The sequence below is a fragment of the Mirounga leonina genome, unplaced genomic scaffold, assembly GCF_011800145.1.
Source record: "Mirounga leonina isolate KUSES-001 unplaced genomic scaffold, KU_Mleo_1.0 Mir_178, whole genome shotgun sequence".
Lineage (NCBI taxonomy): Eukaryota > Metazoa > Chordata > Mammalia > Carnivora > Phocidae > Mirounga > Mirounga leonina.
Genome location: NW_023270464.1, coordinates 6,982,939 through 7,000,877, shown reverse-complemented (window position 1 = coordinate 7,000,877; position 17,939 = coordinate 6,982,939). Strand labels below are relative to the sequence as shown.

At 43.1% G+C, this 17,939-nt stretch overlaps 1 protein-coding gene across 1 annotated transcript in view; it reads right to left on the bottom strand.

Moving 5' to 3' along the window:
- Window positions 1–17,939, bottom strand: part of OTUD7A (OTU deubiquitinase 7A) — a 156,391-nt gene that overhangs the window by 68,562 nt on the left and 69,890 nt on the right. The window contains exon 3 of the mRNA XM_035024320.1: window positions 16,804–17,022. Coding sequence (XP_034880211.1) covers window positions 16,804–17,022 — 219 coding nt within the window. The remainder of the gene's footprint in view (window positions 1–16,803; window positions 17,023–17,939) is intronic.

Below are 17,939 nucleotides of genomic sequence, written 5' to 3'. Positions count from 1 at the left end.
TCAGGAGAAGAGATATGTAACCTACAATGGTAGAAACATTAGACTGGCAACAGACCTATCCACAGAGACCTGGCAGGCCAGAAAGGAAGGGCGTGATATATTCAGAGCACTAAATGCTATATCTAGCTAGGATACTATATCCTATATAATACAGGATACTATATCCAGCCAAGAATACTATAGCCAGCTAGCGTGTCATTGAAAATAGAAGGAGAGATAAAAAGCTTCCAGGACAAACAAAAACGAAAGGAATTTGCAAACACAAAACCAGTCTTACAAGAAATATTGAAAGGGAGGCTCTAAGCAAAGAGAGAGCCTAAAAGTAACATAGACCAGAAAGGAACACAGACAATATACAGTAACAGTCACCTTACAGGCAATACAATGGCACTAAATTCATATCTTTCAATAGTTATCCTGAATGTAAATGGGCTAAATATCCCAAATAAAAGACACAGGCTATCAGATTGGATTAAAAAACAAGACCCATCGATATGCTGTCTGCAAGAGACTCATTTTAGACCCAAAGACACACCCATATTGAAAGTGAGGGGGTGGAAAACCATTTACCATGCTAATGGACACCAAAAGAAAGCTGGGACGGCAATCCTTGTATCAGACAAATTAGATTTTAAACCGAAGACTGTAATAAGAGATGAGGAAGGACACTATATCCTACTTAAAGGGTCTATCCAACAAGAAGATCTAACAATTGTAAATATCTATGCCCCTAACATGGGAGCAGCCAATTACATAAGGCAATTAATAACAAAAGCAAAGAAACACGTTGACAACAATACAATAATAGTGGGGGACTTTAACACCCCCCTCCCTGAAATGGACAGATCGTCTAAGCAAAAGATCAACAAGGAAATAAAGGCTTTAAATGACACACTGGACCAAATGGACTTCACAGATATATTTAGAACATTCTATCCCAAAGCAACAGAATACACATTTTTCTTTAGTGCCCATGGAACATTCTCCAGAATCGATCACATCCTAGGTCACAAATCAGGTCTCAACTGGTACCAAAAGATTGGGATCATTCCCTGCCTATTTTCAGACCACAATACCTTGAAACTGGAACTCAATCACAAGAGGAAAGTCGGAAAGAACTCAAATACATGGAGGCTAAAGAGCATCCTACTAAAGAACGAATGGGTCAACCAGGAAATTAAAGAAGAATTAAAAAAATTCATGGAAACCAATGAAAATGAAAACACACCTGTTCAAAATCTTTGGGATGCGGCAAAGGCAGTCCTAAGAGGAAAGCATATAGCAATACAAGCCTTTCTCAAGAAACAAGAAAGGTCTCAAGTACACAACCTAACCCTACACTTAAAGGAGCTGAAGAAAAAACAGCAAATAAAGCCTACACCCAGCAGGAGAAGAGAAATAATAAAGATCAGAGCAGAAATCAATGAAATAGAAACCAAAAGAACAGTAGAACAGATCAACGAAACTAGGAGCTGGTTCTTTGAAAGAATTAACAAGATTGATAAACCCCTGGCCAGACTTATCAAAAAGAAAAGAGAAATGACCCAAATCAATAAAATCTTGAATGAAAGAGGAGAGATCACAACCAACAGCAAAGGTATACAAACAATTATAAGAACATATTATGAGCAACTCTATGCCAGCAAATTAGATAACCTGGAAGAAATGGAGGCATTCCTAGAGATGTATCAACTACCAAAACTGAACCAGGAAGAAATAGAAAACCTGAACAGACCTATAACCACTAAGGAAATTGAAGCAGTCATCAACAATCTCTCAACAAACAAAAGCCCAGGGCCAGATGGCTTCCCAGGGGAATTCTACCAAACATTTCAAGAAGAATTAATACCTATTCTTCTGAAACTGTTCCAAAAAATAGAAATGGAAGGAAAACTTCCAAACTCGTTTTATGAGGCCACCATTACCTTGATCCCCAAACCAGACAAAGACCCCATCAAAAAGGAGAATTACAGACCAATATCCTTGATGAACATGGATGCAAAAATTCTCACCAAAATACTAGCCAATAGGATCCAACAGTACATTAAAAGGATTATTCACCACGACCAAGTGGGATTTATCCCTGGGCTGCAAGGTTGGTTCAACATCCACAAATCAATCAATGTGATACAGTACATTAATAAAAGAAAGAACAAAAACCATATGGTCCTCTCAATAGATGCAGAAAAAGCATTTGACAAAGTACAGCATCCTTTCTTGATCAAAACTCTTCAGAGTATAGGGATAGAGGTACATACCTCAATATCATAAAAGCCATCTATGAACATCCCACAGTGAATATCATTCTCAATGGGGAAAAACAGAGCTTTCCTCCTAAGGTCAGGAACGTGGCAGGGATGTGCACTATCACCACTGCTATTCAACATAGTATTAGAAGTCCTAGCCACAGCAATCAGACAACAAAAAGAAATCAAAGGCATCCAAATCGGCAAAGAAGAAGTCAAACTCTCACTCTTTGAAGATGATATGATACTTTATGTAGAAAACCCACAAGACTCCACCCCAAAACTGCTAGAACTCATACAGGAATTCAGTCAAGTGGCACTATATAAACTCAATGCACAGAAATCAGTGGCATTCCTATACACCAACAACAAGACAGAAGAAAGAGAAATTAAGGAGTCGATCCCATTTACAATTGCACCCAAAACCATAAGATACCTAGGAATAAATCTAACCAAAGAGGCAAAGGATCTATACTCAGAAAAGTATAAAATACTCATGAAAGAAACTGAGGAAGACACAGAAAATGGAAAAACGTTCCATGCTCATGGATTGGAAGAACAAATATTGTGAAGATGTCAATGCTACCTAGAGCAATCTACACATTTAATGCAATCCCTATCAAAATAGCATCCAATTTTTTCAAAGAAATGGAACAAATCATCCTAAAATTTGTATGAAACCAGAAAAGACCCCGAATAGACAGAGGAATATTGAAAAAGAAAAGCAAAGCTGGCGGCATCACAATTCCAGACTTCCAGCTCTATTACAAAGCTGTCATCATCAAGCCAGTATGGTACTGGCACAAAAACAGACACATAGATCAATGGAACAGAATAGAGAGCCCAGAAATGGACCCTCAACTCTATGCCCAACTAATCTTCGACAAAGCAGGAAAGAAAGTCCAATGGAAAAAAGACTGTCTGTTCAACAAATGGTGTTGGGAAAATTGGAAGAAGCCACATGCAGAAGAATGAAACTGGACCATTTCCTTACACCACACACAAAAATAGACTCCAAATGGTTGAAAGACCTCAATGTGAGACAGAAGTCCATCCAAATCCTAAAGGAGAACACAGGCAGCAACCTCTTCGACCTCAGCCACAGCAACTTCTTCCTAGAAACATGGCCAAAGGCCAGGGAAGCAAGGGTAAAAATGAACTATTGGGACTTCATCAAGATAAAAAAGCTTTTGCACAGCAAAAGAAACAGTCAACACAACCAAAAGACAACCGACGGAATGGGAGAAGATATTTGCAAATGACATATCAGATAAAGGGCTAGTATCCAAAATCTATAAAGAACTTATTAAACTCAACATCCAAAGAACAAATGATCCAATTAAGAAATGGGCAGAAGACATGAACAGATATTTTTCCAAAGAAGACATCCAAATCGCCAACAGACACATGAAAAAGTGCTCAACATCGCTTGGCATTAGGGAAATAGAGATCAAAACCTCAATGAGATATCACCTCACACTAGTCAGAATGGCTAAAATTAACAAGTCAGGAAACAACAGACATTGGCGGGGATGCAGAGAAAGGGGAACCCTCCTAGACTGTTGGTGGGAATGCAAGCTGGTGCAACCACTGTGGAAAATAGTATGGAGGTTCCTCAAAAAGTTGAAAATAGAGCTACCATATGATCCAGTAATTGCACCACTGGGTATTTACCCCAAAGATACAAATGTAGGGATCCGAAGGGGTATGTGCACCTCGATGTTTAAAGCAGTAATGTCCACAATAGCCAAACTGTGGAAAGAGCCAAGATGTCCATCAACAAATGAATGGATAAGGAAGTGGTATATATATACAATGGAATATTATGCAGCCATCAAAAGGAATAAAATCTTGCCATTAGCAATGATGTAGATGGAACTGGAGGGTATTATGCTGAGCGAAATAAGTCAATTAGAGAAAGACATATATGACCTCACTGATATGAGGAATTCTTAATCTCAGGAAACAAACTGAGGGTTGCTGGAGTGGTGGGGGGTGGAAGGGATGGGGTGGCTGGGTGATCGACATTGGTGAGGGTATGTGCTATGGTGAACACTGTGAATTGTGTAAGACTGTTGAATCACAGACCTGTACCTCAGAAACAAATAACACATTTTATGTTATAAAAAAAAAAAGAAGAAGATAGCAGGAGGGGAAGAATGAAGGGGGAGGAAATCAGAGGGGAAGACGAACCATGAGAGCCTATGGACTCTGAGAAACAAACTGAGGGTTCTAGAGGGGAGGGGGGTGGGAGGATGGGTTAGCCTGGTGATGGGTATTAAAGAGGGCACGTATTGAAAGCAGCCCTGGGTGTTATATGGAAACAATCATGGAACACTACATCAAAAACTAATCATGTAATGTATGGTGATTAACATAACATAATAATAAAAAAAAAGTAACTAGAAATATTTAATGTACTTTCCATAGATTTAGGAATCAAAAAACACCTCCAATAATTTATGGGTCAAAGAATAAATCAAAATCAAAATAAGAATATTTTTGAACTGTACTGTAACAAAAATGTTACATTTCAAAGCTCATGGAATGTGGCTAAAATAGTAACCTGAGGAAAATTAAGAATCTTAAATGCTTATAAGAGAAAAGAAGAAAGGTTAAGAATTAATGACTTAAGTATTCATCTCAAGAAGTTAGGAAAGAAACAGTAAATATACCCAAAGTAGAAGACAGTAATATAGATCAGGAGTCAGTAAATTTTGGCCTGTGGTCAAATCTAGCCAGTAGTTTATTTTTATATGGACTGAAAACGAAGAATGACTTTTATGTATTTTAAAGGTGTGTGTGTGTGTGTGTGTATGACAGAGAGAGGGAGGGAGGGTGGGAGGAGTAGTTGTAGGAGAGATGAGGAGAGAGAGAATAAATATGTGATAGAGAGCTTATGTGACTGGCCAAGCCTAGAAATATCCCTCAGATATGAATGGGAAATAATGGCATTTTCAGACCAGCAAAAGTAGAGAATTCTTTGCTATCTGACCTGCACATTAAAACAAAACTAAAACCATAGCATACTAGCATGGAATAATGAGTCTAAATTTGTATGTACCTAATAACATAGCTTCAACGTATATAAAACAAAAGTTGATAGACTTGAAGGAGACATAGAGAAACCCATGATCACAGGGGAGCCTTTAATACCCCTCTTTCACTAGCTGGTAGAACAAGTAAACAAAAGCTCAGTTAAAGATAGAGAAGATCTGAACAACAAAAATCAACAAAATTGATATAATTAACATATATAAGGGGTGCCTGGGTGACTCAGTTGGTTAAGCATCCAACTCTTGGTTTCAGCTCAGGTCATGATCTCGGGGTCTTGGGATGGAGCCCTGTGTCGAGCTCTGTGCTCAGCATGGAGTCTGCTTATCTCTCTCCCTTTGCTCCTCCCCCCCTGCTTGTGCTCTCTCTCTTACTCTCTCTCTCTCTCAAGTAAATAAATAAATAAAAATCTTTGAAAAAGTTAACACATATAAAACACTATATCTGAGAAGGGCAGAATTCAATTTTTTTTCAAGTTCATAGGGAATATTTTCCAAACTTCATAAAGCAAGTCAACAAAATTTAAATGTCTGAAATCATTCATTGTATATTCTTTGAATATAGAAGAAGTAACGTTGGAAAAAGAAAACACTAAAAAATCCCATATTTTCTTAGACATTAAACAATATACTTCTAAATAATCTGTGAATCAAAGAAAAAATTGCAAGAGAAATTAGAAAATATTTTAAATTGAATGATAAAGAATAACCGATCAAAAAATTGTAATATTCAGCTAAAACACTGTATAGAGAAACACTTACTGCTTTAGAGATGTGCAGCATTATATATCACACTGCCAAAGAAAACGTAATGGCATAAGCTTCCATCTCATGAAGCCAGAAAAAAGAGTAGCATATCTAACCCAAAGGAAGAAGATGAAAGAAAAAAAACAAAGAGCAGAGATTACAGGTTACAGATTACAGAGAAACAGGAAATAAATGTACAGTAAAAAAGCCAACAGAGACCAAAATAGATTCTTTGAATAATTAGTACAATTTAGAAGTTTCTAGCAACATTATTAATGAAAATAAAAGGAAATTACTAGGCATCCACATTGGAAATGAAAAAGGAGGCATCATCAGAGATCCTGTAGACATCCATGCTGTTTTGGATCCCAAACCATCAAGACGGGATTCAACCCAGATATACTACTGATCCAAGTGAAGCAGCTAATGACACATGAGAAGGTTGGGAAAATTCCTTTGACCATAATGTATTATTTTTTCTTTTCAAATTTTTTTCAATTTTAGTTAGTTAATATGTAGTTTACTATTAATTTCAGGAGGAGAATTTGGTGATTCATCACTTACATATAATACCCAGGGCTCAACACAAGTACCCTCCTTAATACCCATCACCCAAACATCAATGACTAAAATGAAAAGACATAATATGGAGCAACCAGAACTCTAGACAGAAGAGCAAATTGGTACATCCACTGAAAACTGTTATAAAGCTTAAACGTGTAAAATCCCATGACCTAGTGATACCACTCCTAGGTACATATCTGAAGAAATATATACATATGTTCGCCAAAAAAATCTATAAGAATGTTCACAGTAGTACTGTTTGTAATGAGATACTGGAGACAACCAATGTTATGGATGAATGTATCTCCCCCAAAATTCATATGTTGGAGCCCTAATCCCTAGTAGTATTTGGAGATGGGGCCTCTGAGGAAGTAATGAAAGTTAAATGAAGTCATAAATTTGTGGCCCTGATCTGAAAGGATTAATGTCCTTATAAGAGACACCAGAGAGCTTGTTCTCTCTGTCTCTGCACATATGTACTGAGGAAAGGTTACATGAGGACACAGCCAGAAGGCAGCTGTCTACAAGCCAGAGAGTCCTCACCAAAAACCGAATTGGCTGGCAGCTTGATCTGAGACTTCTAGAATTGTGAGAAAATAAATTTCTGTTTTTTAAGCCACCTAGTTTCTGGTATTTTGTTATGGCAGCCTGGCCTAAGAAACCAAATGTCCATTAACAATATAATGGATAAATAATTTGAGATATATGTATACACTGCAATATGAGATAGTGATAGAATGAACTATAATTACACTTAATAATATGAATGAATCTCACAGGCTTAATAGTAAGTAAGTGAAAGAATCCAGAACTTCACACTTTCATGGTTCCATTTATATAAAGTTCACATAGAGGCCAAATAAATCTGTGCTGTTAGAAGTCCATTTTCTTGATCTGAATTTCTTGACAGGAGTCCTCGTTAGAATGTGTTCTGTTCTGCACTTAACTGTTTTCACACTTTTCCGTATGTGTGTTATGTTTCGATAAGGAGTCAAAAAAAAAATATATGAAGGGGTGTTGAGCCTAGCTCTGGAGAACATCACAAGAGAGAGAGAGCTGAAAACCACTGGCACCAGAAAAGACATTTTGAAAGCAAAAGAAAACGTCCAGGGGGTGAGATTCCTGAGAGCTGGTGCTTGCTGGATGAAAGACTCTTGGAAAGCCCCAGCTTGCAAATATTTCCATTCCACATTATTTTCCCCATGAAACGCAAGAGTGTTTCTGAAATATTGAAGAGGCACCTTCAATAAACACAATACTATAAAGTCTATAAAAATAAGACTAAGTCATAAAATCACTAATACGTACTGTCACTAAAATATACTTCAACATCACATTTTTCCTATTTCTACACGAGTTATTGATAGGCTGGTGTCTCATAGATCTAGCCACCACCAATTTTATTTTGCCACTTTTTAAATCATGAAAGTTCTATTTTCTAACCATTCCTTTGACACTTTCCTCACTTTCTTTTTACTTCTAATATCTGGATTACCAAATGGAATCCCTTTTGGTGCTTTCTTTTTCCTCAGAAACAAATAAAAATGAGAACAGTGACCATACAATAGTGATAATGAATTTTTTTTGAGTGTACGAAATCTGCTCACTAGATATATCACGTGAGCTTCACTGATCACTACATATTATGAAACTTTAGGATCAGTTACCACATGTCAGAATGAGGAGGGTTTGATGCAAAGATTGGGGACTGTTGTAATTTGTGGGGCCTTCTTCACTTGGCCTCCTTATCTGATGTTTCTGCTCAATGCCATCAGCAATATGACTGAGTGACTTTGCTGCTTACTTCATATTTGGCCTCTCAGAGAGCAATCCCTTAGAGATTTTCTCTTTTCTTTGTTCTTTTAAGGAAATCAAGAAATCATGCAATTATTATTTTTTTCTTTTCAAATTTTTTTCAATTCTAGTTAGTTAATATGTAGTGTACTATTAATTTCAGGAGTAGAATTAAGTGATTCATCACTTACATATAACACCCAGTGCTCAACACAACAAGTGCCCTCCTTAACACCCATCACCCACTTAGTCCATCCCCGGCCCACCTTCCTCCATAAACCCTCAGTTTATTCTCTATCATTAAGTGTCTTTTATAGTTTGCTTCCCTTCTATTTTTTCCCCTTCCCCTATGTTCATCTGTTTTGTTTCTTAAATTCCACATATGAGTGAAATCACATGGTATTTGTCTTTCTCTGACTGACTTATTTCACTTAGCATAATACACTCAAGCTCCATTCACATCATTGCAAATGGCAAGAAAAGAAATCATGCAATTATCTGGAAAATAATTTTTCAGCAGAAAATAGCCTGAGGGAAAAGGTTACAGTTTGCAAGGTTGTAAGCAGAGCTGAGGAGGTGTCCTGGAAAGGCCAGGGGGGGCGGCACCTAGAGCCGGTTCTGATGGCTCTGCTATTTTATAGGCTGGGTGCCCACAGGTGGTTGGAGGTGCTTCTCTGAGTCTCCCCTTCCTCACCTGTAAAGTGGAAATCATAGAGCAGCTGATGGGAGATGTGGAGGTCATTAATACCAATACTGTACTTAGCACACTGTAGATACTATGCAAATACATGACGGCTGTTATTATCAAAAGCACAGTATCGTAGCGCTTACCCCACCCCATTCCAGATGACCATATCTTTCAAGAGAGCCCAGTAAGAAGGCCTGGTTTCCTCAGAGGATGCAAAAACATGCTGTTTTGGATCTGACACCATCAAGAGTGGGATTCAACCCAGATATACTACTGATCCAAGTGAAGCGGCTAATGACACATGAGAAGGTTGGGAAAATTCCTTTGACCATAATATATTCTACATGATTTAAGCTTCCATTCTGGAACTTTAAGCATAGGGGAATTGTCAGAATGCAAATAACAACACTGCATCTGTGGTAAGCAGACTTCTAAGGTGACCCTAAGATACCCACCTCCCGGGGAGGGATCCCCTTCCCTTGAGTGTGGGTGGGATGCCACCCCCATGACTAGGTTACATTTCCTGGCAATGTAAGGGGTTTTTTTTTAGAGGTAATTAGTTGACTTTTCAATTAACCTGAAAGGGAGATTATTCTGGTGGGTCCGACCTAATCAGATGACGACCTTAAAAAAGGATATGGTGGTCAGAGACAGGAGAGAGAAGAAAAGAAGAGAGGGGAGGAGCGAGGAAGGCAGAGAAGGGGAGAGGGAGAAGAGAGGAGAGAGATCCTCTTGCTGGTCTTGAAGAAGGAACCTGGCATGTTATGAAGAGGGCCATGTAGGAAGCACCTAGGTCTCTAGAGCTGTCTCTATTTGCCAAGAGCTTCCCCTAACAAGAGCTATCAAGCAAGCTGGAACCTTAGTTACTTAGCTGCAAAGGTGGGGTCCCAGCAGCCCCAGGCTCTCCAGTGCTGGGAGGAAAAGGAGCAGGATGACCTAGAGAAAGCATGACCTTCTGATCATGAGGGACACAGTGACATTGATTTATATGCATAATCCTGAGCCTGTCACAGCAGGCCAGGTGAGGCGCCCTGCCCAGAGGTGGGGGGACAGACTGTAGCTTTTAGAAGCCTTTGGTAGGATTCCATTTTCATCCTCCAGAACCTCTAGAAGATAGATTTCTTCCATTTTTTTTTCTGTCCACTTCATGAATCCAATGTAAATAGCACCATCTCCCCCCAATTATTAAAAGCCTTCCAACATTCTCAGCAACCTGAGGCTTTATATAAAACAGGGAAAGCACCTGACATTTCAGGGGGTGGGAATGCTACCTGAAAAGGTGCTTATCTTATACAATTTAGATAATGTTCTTGCCCAGATTCTCATTCTTACCTTCCTATATGCCACCATGTTCACTTGCTAGAAAATATGTCATAGGATTGGTCACTAATGTTGCTACTAGGCCAGGCAGAGGATGCTTTGGAAACCAGCATGTGTCTTAGATATCTCATTATCCTCAAGAACTTAAAACAAATAGTGATTCAGCCCATGAACTGCTCATCTACCTCAAATGGGGCACACCATGAAGGCATACTCAATGAGCAGGATCTGGTTCGTGTCAGATCCCAAGCAGCTTTCCTCTCCTGGGGGAGAGGGGCTGCTCTCCACCTGGTGGTGGGGCATTCCGGCATCCCAGGAGAGGAGCCTCAGGGGTGTAAATTCACCAGCACGGCCAGAAGTCATCTTCCCTCTGGAAGAAATCCTGCACATCTTGAAGTTATCTTTCATCTAGAAGGAATGGCGTATACCTAGAAGTCTTTCTGGGTCTGAGAATTAATGCCATCTTAAATGGGGCATCTTCCCTTCATTCAAATTTCTTCTGGAGAATGTATCACTTTCTAAATCTCTCTGTAGCCCACATAGTTAGTCACACTTGGAAGGTAACTGAGTCATGACAAAATTTAGTATCTGGCTAGGGGGATGGAAGCCATGGCTTAGTGGCTTGATTTCAGTTGGCTTCCGGAAGTCAAGACTCTTACACAGTTGAGAACATTCCTAGGACTGTCAGTCAGATGTGACCATCCTGGGAAGATGACCCAGCTATGATAAATGCCAGTGCTTTCCAACCTCTGGAGAACCAAAAATGGCTCGATGCTATTCTAACATCTCCATCCAGACCCAGGTTGGATGCCCACGATTAAGGCGTTCTTCACACAAGTAGTCTGATTGGGAACATGGCACAAAGTTCCTATTTTTTAGCTTTGACAGAGCGGTCATTCAATCTCCTCACACAATAACTTCACTTAAGAACAGAAGACAGACACACAAACGTGGGAACTGGCACTGTGAATGGAAAAAAGCCCACAAAACCTGAGTGCCTGCAGAGAAGAAAATAGCAGGTGAACTCTGTCGAGGGAGGCTGGTGGTATTATGGGTGAGGAGCGATTAGTCACTCATTCTGCCTTTTCCAAGCAATGTTCCTGATTCATGCACGATAATGGGACCAATTAACTTGAGCTTTGTAACAGATGGTTACCACACAGTTTAAAATAAGATGTCATTTTGCTCAACACCCACGAAGAAAATAAAACGTGACAAGTCTCCAGGAGCAAGGCGAGCACATCTTGCCCTGAACGTGACCCTGTAATTCTTTTTAATATCACTGCCCTTATGGAGAGACCCCCCCACCCACGGTCACTGATCCCCCTTCTCTGGGTCTTGCCTGTGCTTCTGCAAGTCCCTCCCCCGGGACCGAAATGTTTTTCTCTGTGTCTGTCTCCCTGGCGTTTCTGTCCGGCTCCAGACCCTTTCATCCACCCGGTATTCAAGACAGAGCAGAACTGTGCTGGGGCTATGGTGGGAGCTTGCTATGAAAGCTCACCTCTCCCCAGGGATTTCTTCTCACACTGCTAACTCCTGCATCTATATCCTTAACTCGGGCCTCTCCTGACCTCCAGACTCTCATGTTCAACTGGACAGCGATGTCACAAGTCTCACCAGGATCTCTGACCTAGCCTGCCCCTCCTGACCTGTCCATCATCTCCAAACCTGCCCCTCCCCCAGAGTTCTGCATCTCCCCACGGCACTGTCATCTACCTGCATGCTAAGGAAGGGCAACATTCTTGGGGTCATGCTTGACTCAGCTCTTTCTGCCATGGCCCGCATCCAGTACATCAGCAAGTCCCGTGGGTCCACCTTCAAAGCAGATCCTGCTTCAGTATCTAGCTTCTTCTTGTGACTTCCACTGCTACCCCCAGGGCGCTGGCTACCCCACCTCCCCTGAACTAAAGCAGCTACCTCCTCCTTGCTCTTCCTGCTTCTTCTCTTGCCCCCTTAGACTCCATTCTCAACAGAGCACAAGAATGCATCAAATGCGAATCTAAACATGTCACTCCCCTGTTCAAAATCCTCCTGGGACTGCACCTCCGACCTACAGTTAGTCCCCAGGGCTTACAATGGTTCCTTGGGCCCCTGGCTACCATTCTCTTGCCTTCCTTTCCAACTCCTCCAACCCCTGTTCCATCTGCTCCCATGCCTGGCCTTCCTTATGTAGTGTGCAAGCCTTTGAGGCCAAGCCCCTTCTGCTGGGAACACCAGAGCCGGATGTCTCCATCCCTCCCCCCTGCCCTCCAGAGGCCTGCCTTAGTCTCCCTCCCTTCTCCTCATACCCCCCTACCTTGCTTCCTACCCCTTCCACAACGGTCCTCACCGCCTCACTTCACGTTTATGGTCTCCCTTTTATCGTCTTTCTTCCCTACTAGAATTTAATCTCTGCAAGTGCAGGAATTTCACCTGTGTGGTTTAGAGTCATGGCCCCAGCACCTGCAATGAGCTGTTTCATGGGAGCACAGGGTTGTGTTGGGTGAACTGGTCTTGGTTTGGCAGCTCTCACACATCTCTGACTCGAAATGTAAAAAAGTGAGGCTCAAGAAGGCCAAGTAATGTGGCCAAGTTCTCCCACCTGACCTGGGACTTGGCCACGTTGGGCTGACTCAGAAGCCTTTAGAACATCTGCACATCCCACCACTTCCCTGGCAGATCTGCTTCAATCTGACTATCCTTCCATGGAGCCGAGACTCAACACCACAAGTCAAGGGGGTGCCTAAATATTTTTTGACATCTGTATTTCAATTTCTCAGGTATGCAGTAACTACTATATTACACAGACATGCCTCTGCCCTTTGGGTTCACAGGCTCGCTGAAGCATCACACACCATCTTGCCCACAGTGGTGGGCTTCTGGACAAGGTACCAATGCTTACTCCTCAGGCCTAGAGACCCATGATCTTGGAGTCTTCTTACACGTAAGTGAAGCAAGATAATCCGATGGAGAAATTTATGGTTTCTTGTATTTTCCATGGCAGGTAATCATTAAAGAATGAAAGGCATTTTTCCTTCATCTCTCAGGTCAGCACTTGTATGTACTGAAGACCTGTCTTTTTGTTGCTTGCAAGATTGTCATGGGGTAGGAGGAAGTAGGTTGTACCCTGCAGGGATTTAAGGCCTGGGAGAATGGTACTGTGGGTTCTGTGGGAGGTGAGGACCGGCACCCCACTCAATACAGAGGCCCCTCAAATAGATGGGCTGCCCTATGCCTTAGCAGGCACTGAGAGGTAGAGCCAAGCCCCTGTGATGGACCAGGGGCAAAACTGAATGAAGGTCAATTTATGCCCAATTTTCTGGACCACATAAACCCCGGTTCCTGCAGAGTCCCAAGGGCAGGGAAAGCACCCCCCACCCTGAGACTCTGTGACAGAGATGATATTTCCTTCCCAAGACAGCTAGAATTATGCCTCGAGCAAGTGGATTTTTTTGGACATCTATATCAATCTCCCATGTATATAGTAGATGTACAACACATGTATATCAACAGCTTATCCACAACTGTCCTGAGCATTAAATTACTACAAGGAGGAATTTGCACTTTATACCTGGCAATACTGAGCAGCTTTCTCAAATCGCTGTTTCATGGTAGAGCTCCATCTTCCCCATGGACATTAACAGTGGTGCCTGAACAACAGGAGCACAGCCTGGGTGGGAGAGAATAAGTCTGCCTCCTAGTGGGCCATGCTCATCACCCAGATGGGTTGGGGGGCCATCTGGGGCTCACCTGACATGAGCCAAGGTCCTCACCAGAATCCGGGCACAGAAAGGGCCTGAGGGATGATCTAGTCCACACCCCTGCTTGGAAGGTGAAGAAAGAAGTCAACAGAATTCATATGGATGGCAGGCTGGCGTCAATTCTATGCTAAGGAAATGAACACATTTATTCTTTATGCCTACATTGTTTTTCAGTTTCTCATTTCCCTGTGCTAGGCAGAGCCCTGATGTTCAGGCTCTTGCTGCTCCAGGGGCATTTTCCCAAAGGGGGGGGCGGGGGGGGCAGCCAACCAGCCTCCCCAAGGCTTCTTGCAGCATGGATGGGGTGCCTTCCCAGTGCTGGGTGGGGATCCCTGCTGCCTGTTCTCTCCATCCTCTTGGCATGTGACAGAAACAGTGTTGAATTTAGCGTCTTCACTTGGTTAAGTTTGGGTTCTTAAAAGGTGCTTTCCAAGGCTGGATGGTTGGAGTACAATAGTACCCTTTTAAAATACAAATCCAGAAGGTAAGATGTAAGTGATAAAAATGTAACATATGGAGAAATAACAGAAAAGACATTATAAAGAAGTAAAGGATTTTGCTAAGCATGGCAGGGTCGAAGGAGGGAGCTCTCCCGGTGCCAGAGGGGGGCGCTGCGCCCTTTACCAGGACTCCACCTTCAAAGGAAGCAGCCACCATTACTGGTGCTACCAGCCATTGTCAGGACCTAAGGTTATAAAGTCCCAGCTGGGTAGCAGTCGAGAGAAATTAGCTCACGAAACGCTTTTCTTTCTTAACCTATACCAATTCCCACTTCTGTATGAAGAGTGAACCCTTTGTTTAAAATCTCGTATCTGAATTATTCACATAGAAGCATGTTTAAAAGAGCCAGCCTCCATAGTGAGTGGTTTAGGATTATTGCTAATCCAGGTGAACTGTTTTGTGACTGTTGATCAGTCAGTGACCGTGAGAGAAGACAGAGCAGAGCTGTGGGTGTCAGTCTTTGGGTTGCTTTTGACAGCTTTGTAGCAGCTGAGGAAATAAGTCATCTGCAGTCACAACATCACATTCAGTGAGTTACTGGGAGTGCGGACCCTGTTCTCAAACCAAGCATCCCATGGGTGAGGCTCCCCTGAGTCCTGTGGCTGAGACCAATCACCAGGATGCGCAGCACTAATAAGGCCCCACTAACCACCATCCCTTCCTTTGTCTGTGTGAATTCTGTGCTTTCCTTCTTGGAGCAGGTGGATGAAGATGTTTCCTGGATTGTTCTACAAGAAATGGAAGGAAGCCAAGTATACACAGAAGCTTGGATCTGGTGAAAACACCCAAGTGTCAACTTCCTGGATGCTTCCCATTTGCCCTGCAGATCTGTGCTCTCTCTAATCTGCACCCACAGGCCGACCTGCACGGACCCCAGCAATGGCCTCTCTGCTCTCTGCCCTTCTGCTGGTGAGAGGCACTGGTCAGAGCCTGGATGGTGGAGGAAGGTGGTTGGAATATTTATTTTTTCAGAATCTCTTCTCCTAGAAGGCACACCTTTTATAAGTAGCTTTCTCCATCAGCTACTCTCACTGTTTGCCTCTTTGCTACCAGGACTGGTAGGAGATGACTGGTCCTTCTGCCAATGTTAAGATTGTACTAACTACAGACCCTTCTCTTCAGTCTTCTGCAACACTCCAAAGGCTTGGGCATTTTCAGTTGTGTCTTGGTGAAGAGCTGAGATAAGCCTGATTCCCTGACAGAGCAGAACTAGTTGACTGAAGGCCTGAACACACCGTCTCTTCACCATGCTCAGTCAGAGGCTCCCCTTCCTGTTCCCCTGGGAGGTGCCACACAGGAGCACCTCCAGGTGCCAGGCCTTTGAAGGGCATAGAAGTCTTCTGGACGCATGTCCAAGAAGCCCCTGAACATGTGATTTTGCGAAGATATATAATGAAAATGGTTATGAGTAAGATAGGATATTTGCTCTGTCTCAGGAAGAACCTACATCTGCTTTAGACATTTGTTTTGAACTAATTATTTTGTCCTGAGGAACTCCAAAGAAGACAAGTCTGGCTTGCTCCCCAGATCTCTTCCTCATTGGGATGTCAGAAGACACGCCAAGAAAAAGGGGGAGAGTGAAGTCAGGGTTTGTGTCTCTTCAACCTGGAGGCCGGGAAGGCTGGGAGGGCAGGAGATGACAGCCACACAAGGCACGTGCCATTTCATACTCAAATAGCTTCACCGGGCCACCACCTGTCTTCCCATCTTTGCAGGAAAACAGAAGCTCAGGGAGGTTACTAACTTGCTCATGTCCATAGGAAGTGACGGTCTCCTATTTTTCTCAAAGCCCATGGTCTTGCCTTTCATTCAACACCCACGGGAGGGTTAGATGGAAACAGGAGAAAAGTAAGGCAAAACCACAGAGAGTCCTCTTTAGAGGGGGCTGGCCTAGGCAGGTTGGGTCTGGGAACAAAGGGAAAACTCAAGAGGTCTCAGCACCACACTGTCATCCACCCCTACTGGCCAGTGCTGGGCTGGAACAGAGCTTGTCTGCAGAGCAGGGGGTCTGCTGCAAGTACCTAGAGTCTGAATTGAAAACACTTGAGTCAGACAACATGCCTCTCCCTTGCTCCCTGATCTAAGTCAGGCCAGCCTCGCTTGCTCCCTGAGCCCAGGCAACATGGGCCTGCCGGGGGCCAGCCACTCACCTGCCTGCTCCAAAGCCACCATGGTCGCCTGCTCAATCAAGTCCCGTTCGATGAAGCTCCTGAAGTCTTCACTGTACACGCTCAGATCTGGCAGCTGGAATGTGTAGATGGGCATCTCCAGGGGGAACTGCTCATTGTTGCACTCACTCGCCACGTGGGACCGGGCCAGGGAGACGATTGCCGAGCTGGCGTGGGAAATCCCCCGGGAGAGTCGCTTTTCTGCAGGGGGCGGGGGGGACAACCACAGGAACTGAGTGGGGTGGGTGTGGGGCTCTGCGAGCATGCATGCACACACACACGTGCACGCACAAAGACGCTCCCACACGTGTCCACATGCACACACACACTCGCCCGCACGCCTGTCACTCTTCCTGCAGGCCTCCCTGCTGCTGAGCTAACATTACCACCACCTGGCATATGGCACTTACTCACTCTGAGTCGTGAAACCATTCAGAAAGAGGCGAGCTGCAGGTCTACTACGCAAGTACACAGCAGCATCACGAAAGATCACCAGTCTTGCTTTTTTGGGTCTTAAGTTACATCTAACTCAGTTCAGCAGAGCTGCCCTGGGCTCGGCTGAAGGCCACAAGCCACACTGCTTTGTTTTACATATTCACATACTTAAAGCAAGAAGCAATTGGTTCAGGCTTTCCCCATGTGGCTTGGGTTGTAAGAGAGGTTACTTTACTAAAGGGACTCTGATAAACATATCCCACGTGACGATGATGCCCCAAATACAAACATACAAAACCATCACATCTGCTTCTCTCTTTTTTTTAAAGGTTATATTTATTTCAGAGAGAGTGCACACATGAGAGAGAGAGAGAGAGTGCGTATGAACAGAGGGGAGCAGCAGAAGGAGAAGCAGGCTCCCCGCTGAGCAGGGAGCCCATGCGGGGCTCGATCCCAGGATTCTGGGATCATGACCTGAGCTGAAGGCAGATGCTTAACCAACTGAGCCACACAGGAGCCCCTGTTTCTCTTCTCAGTTTGCCATTGACACAGCACTCAGAAAGTGCCCGTCTACTCTGGTCTTATTCTGCCTGGAGTTTCCAGCCGAAGGGTGAGAAGTTTAGTGAAGAATTCCTCTGATGTACCTAATGTTGCCCCGTGAAGAAAATCATGTGATCTCAACG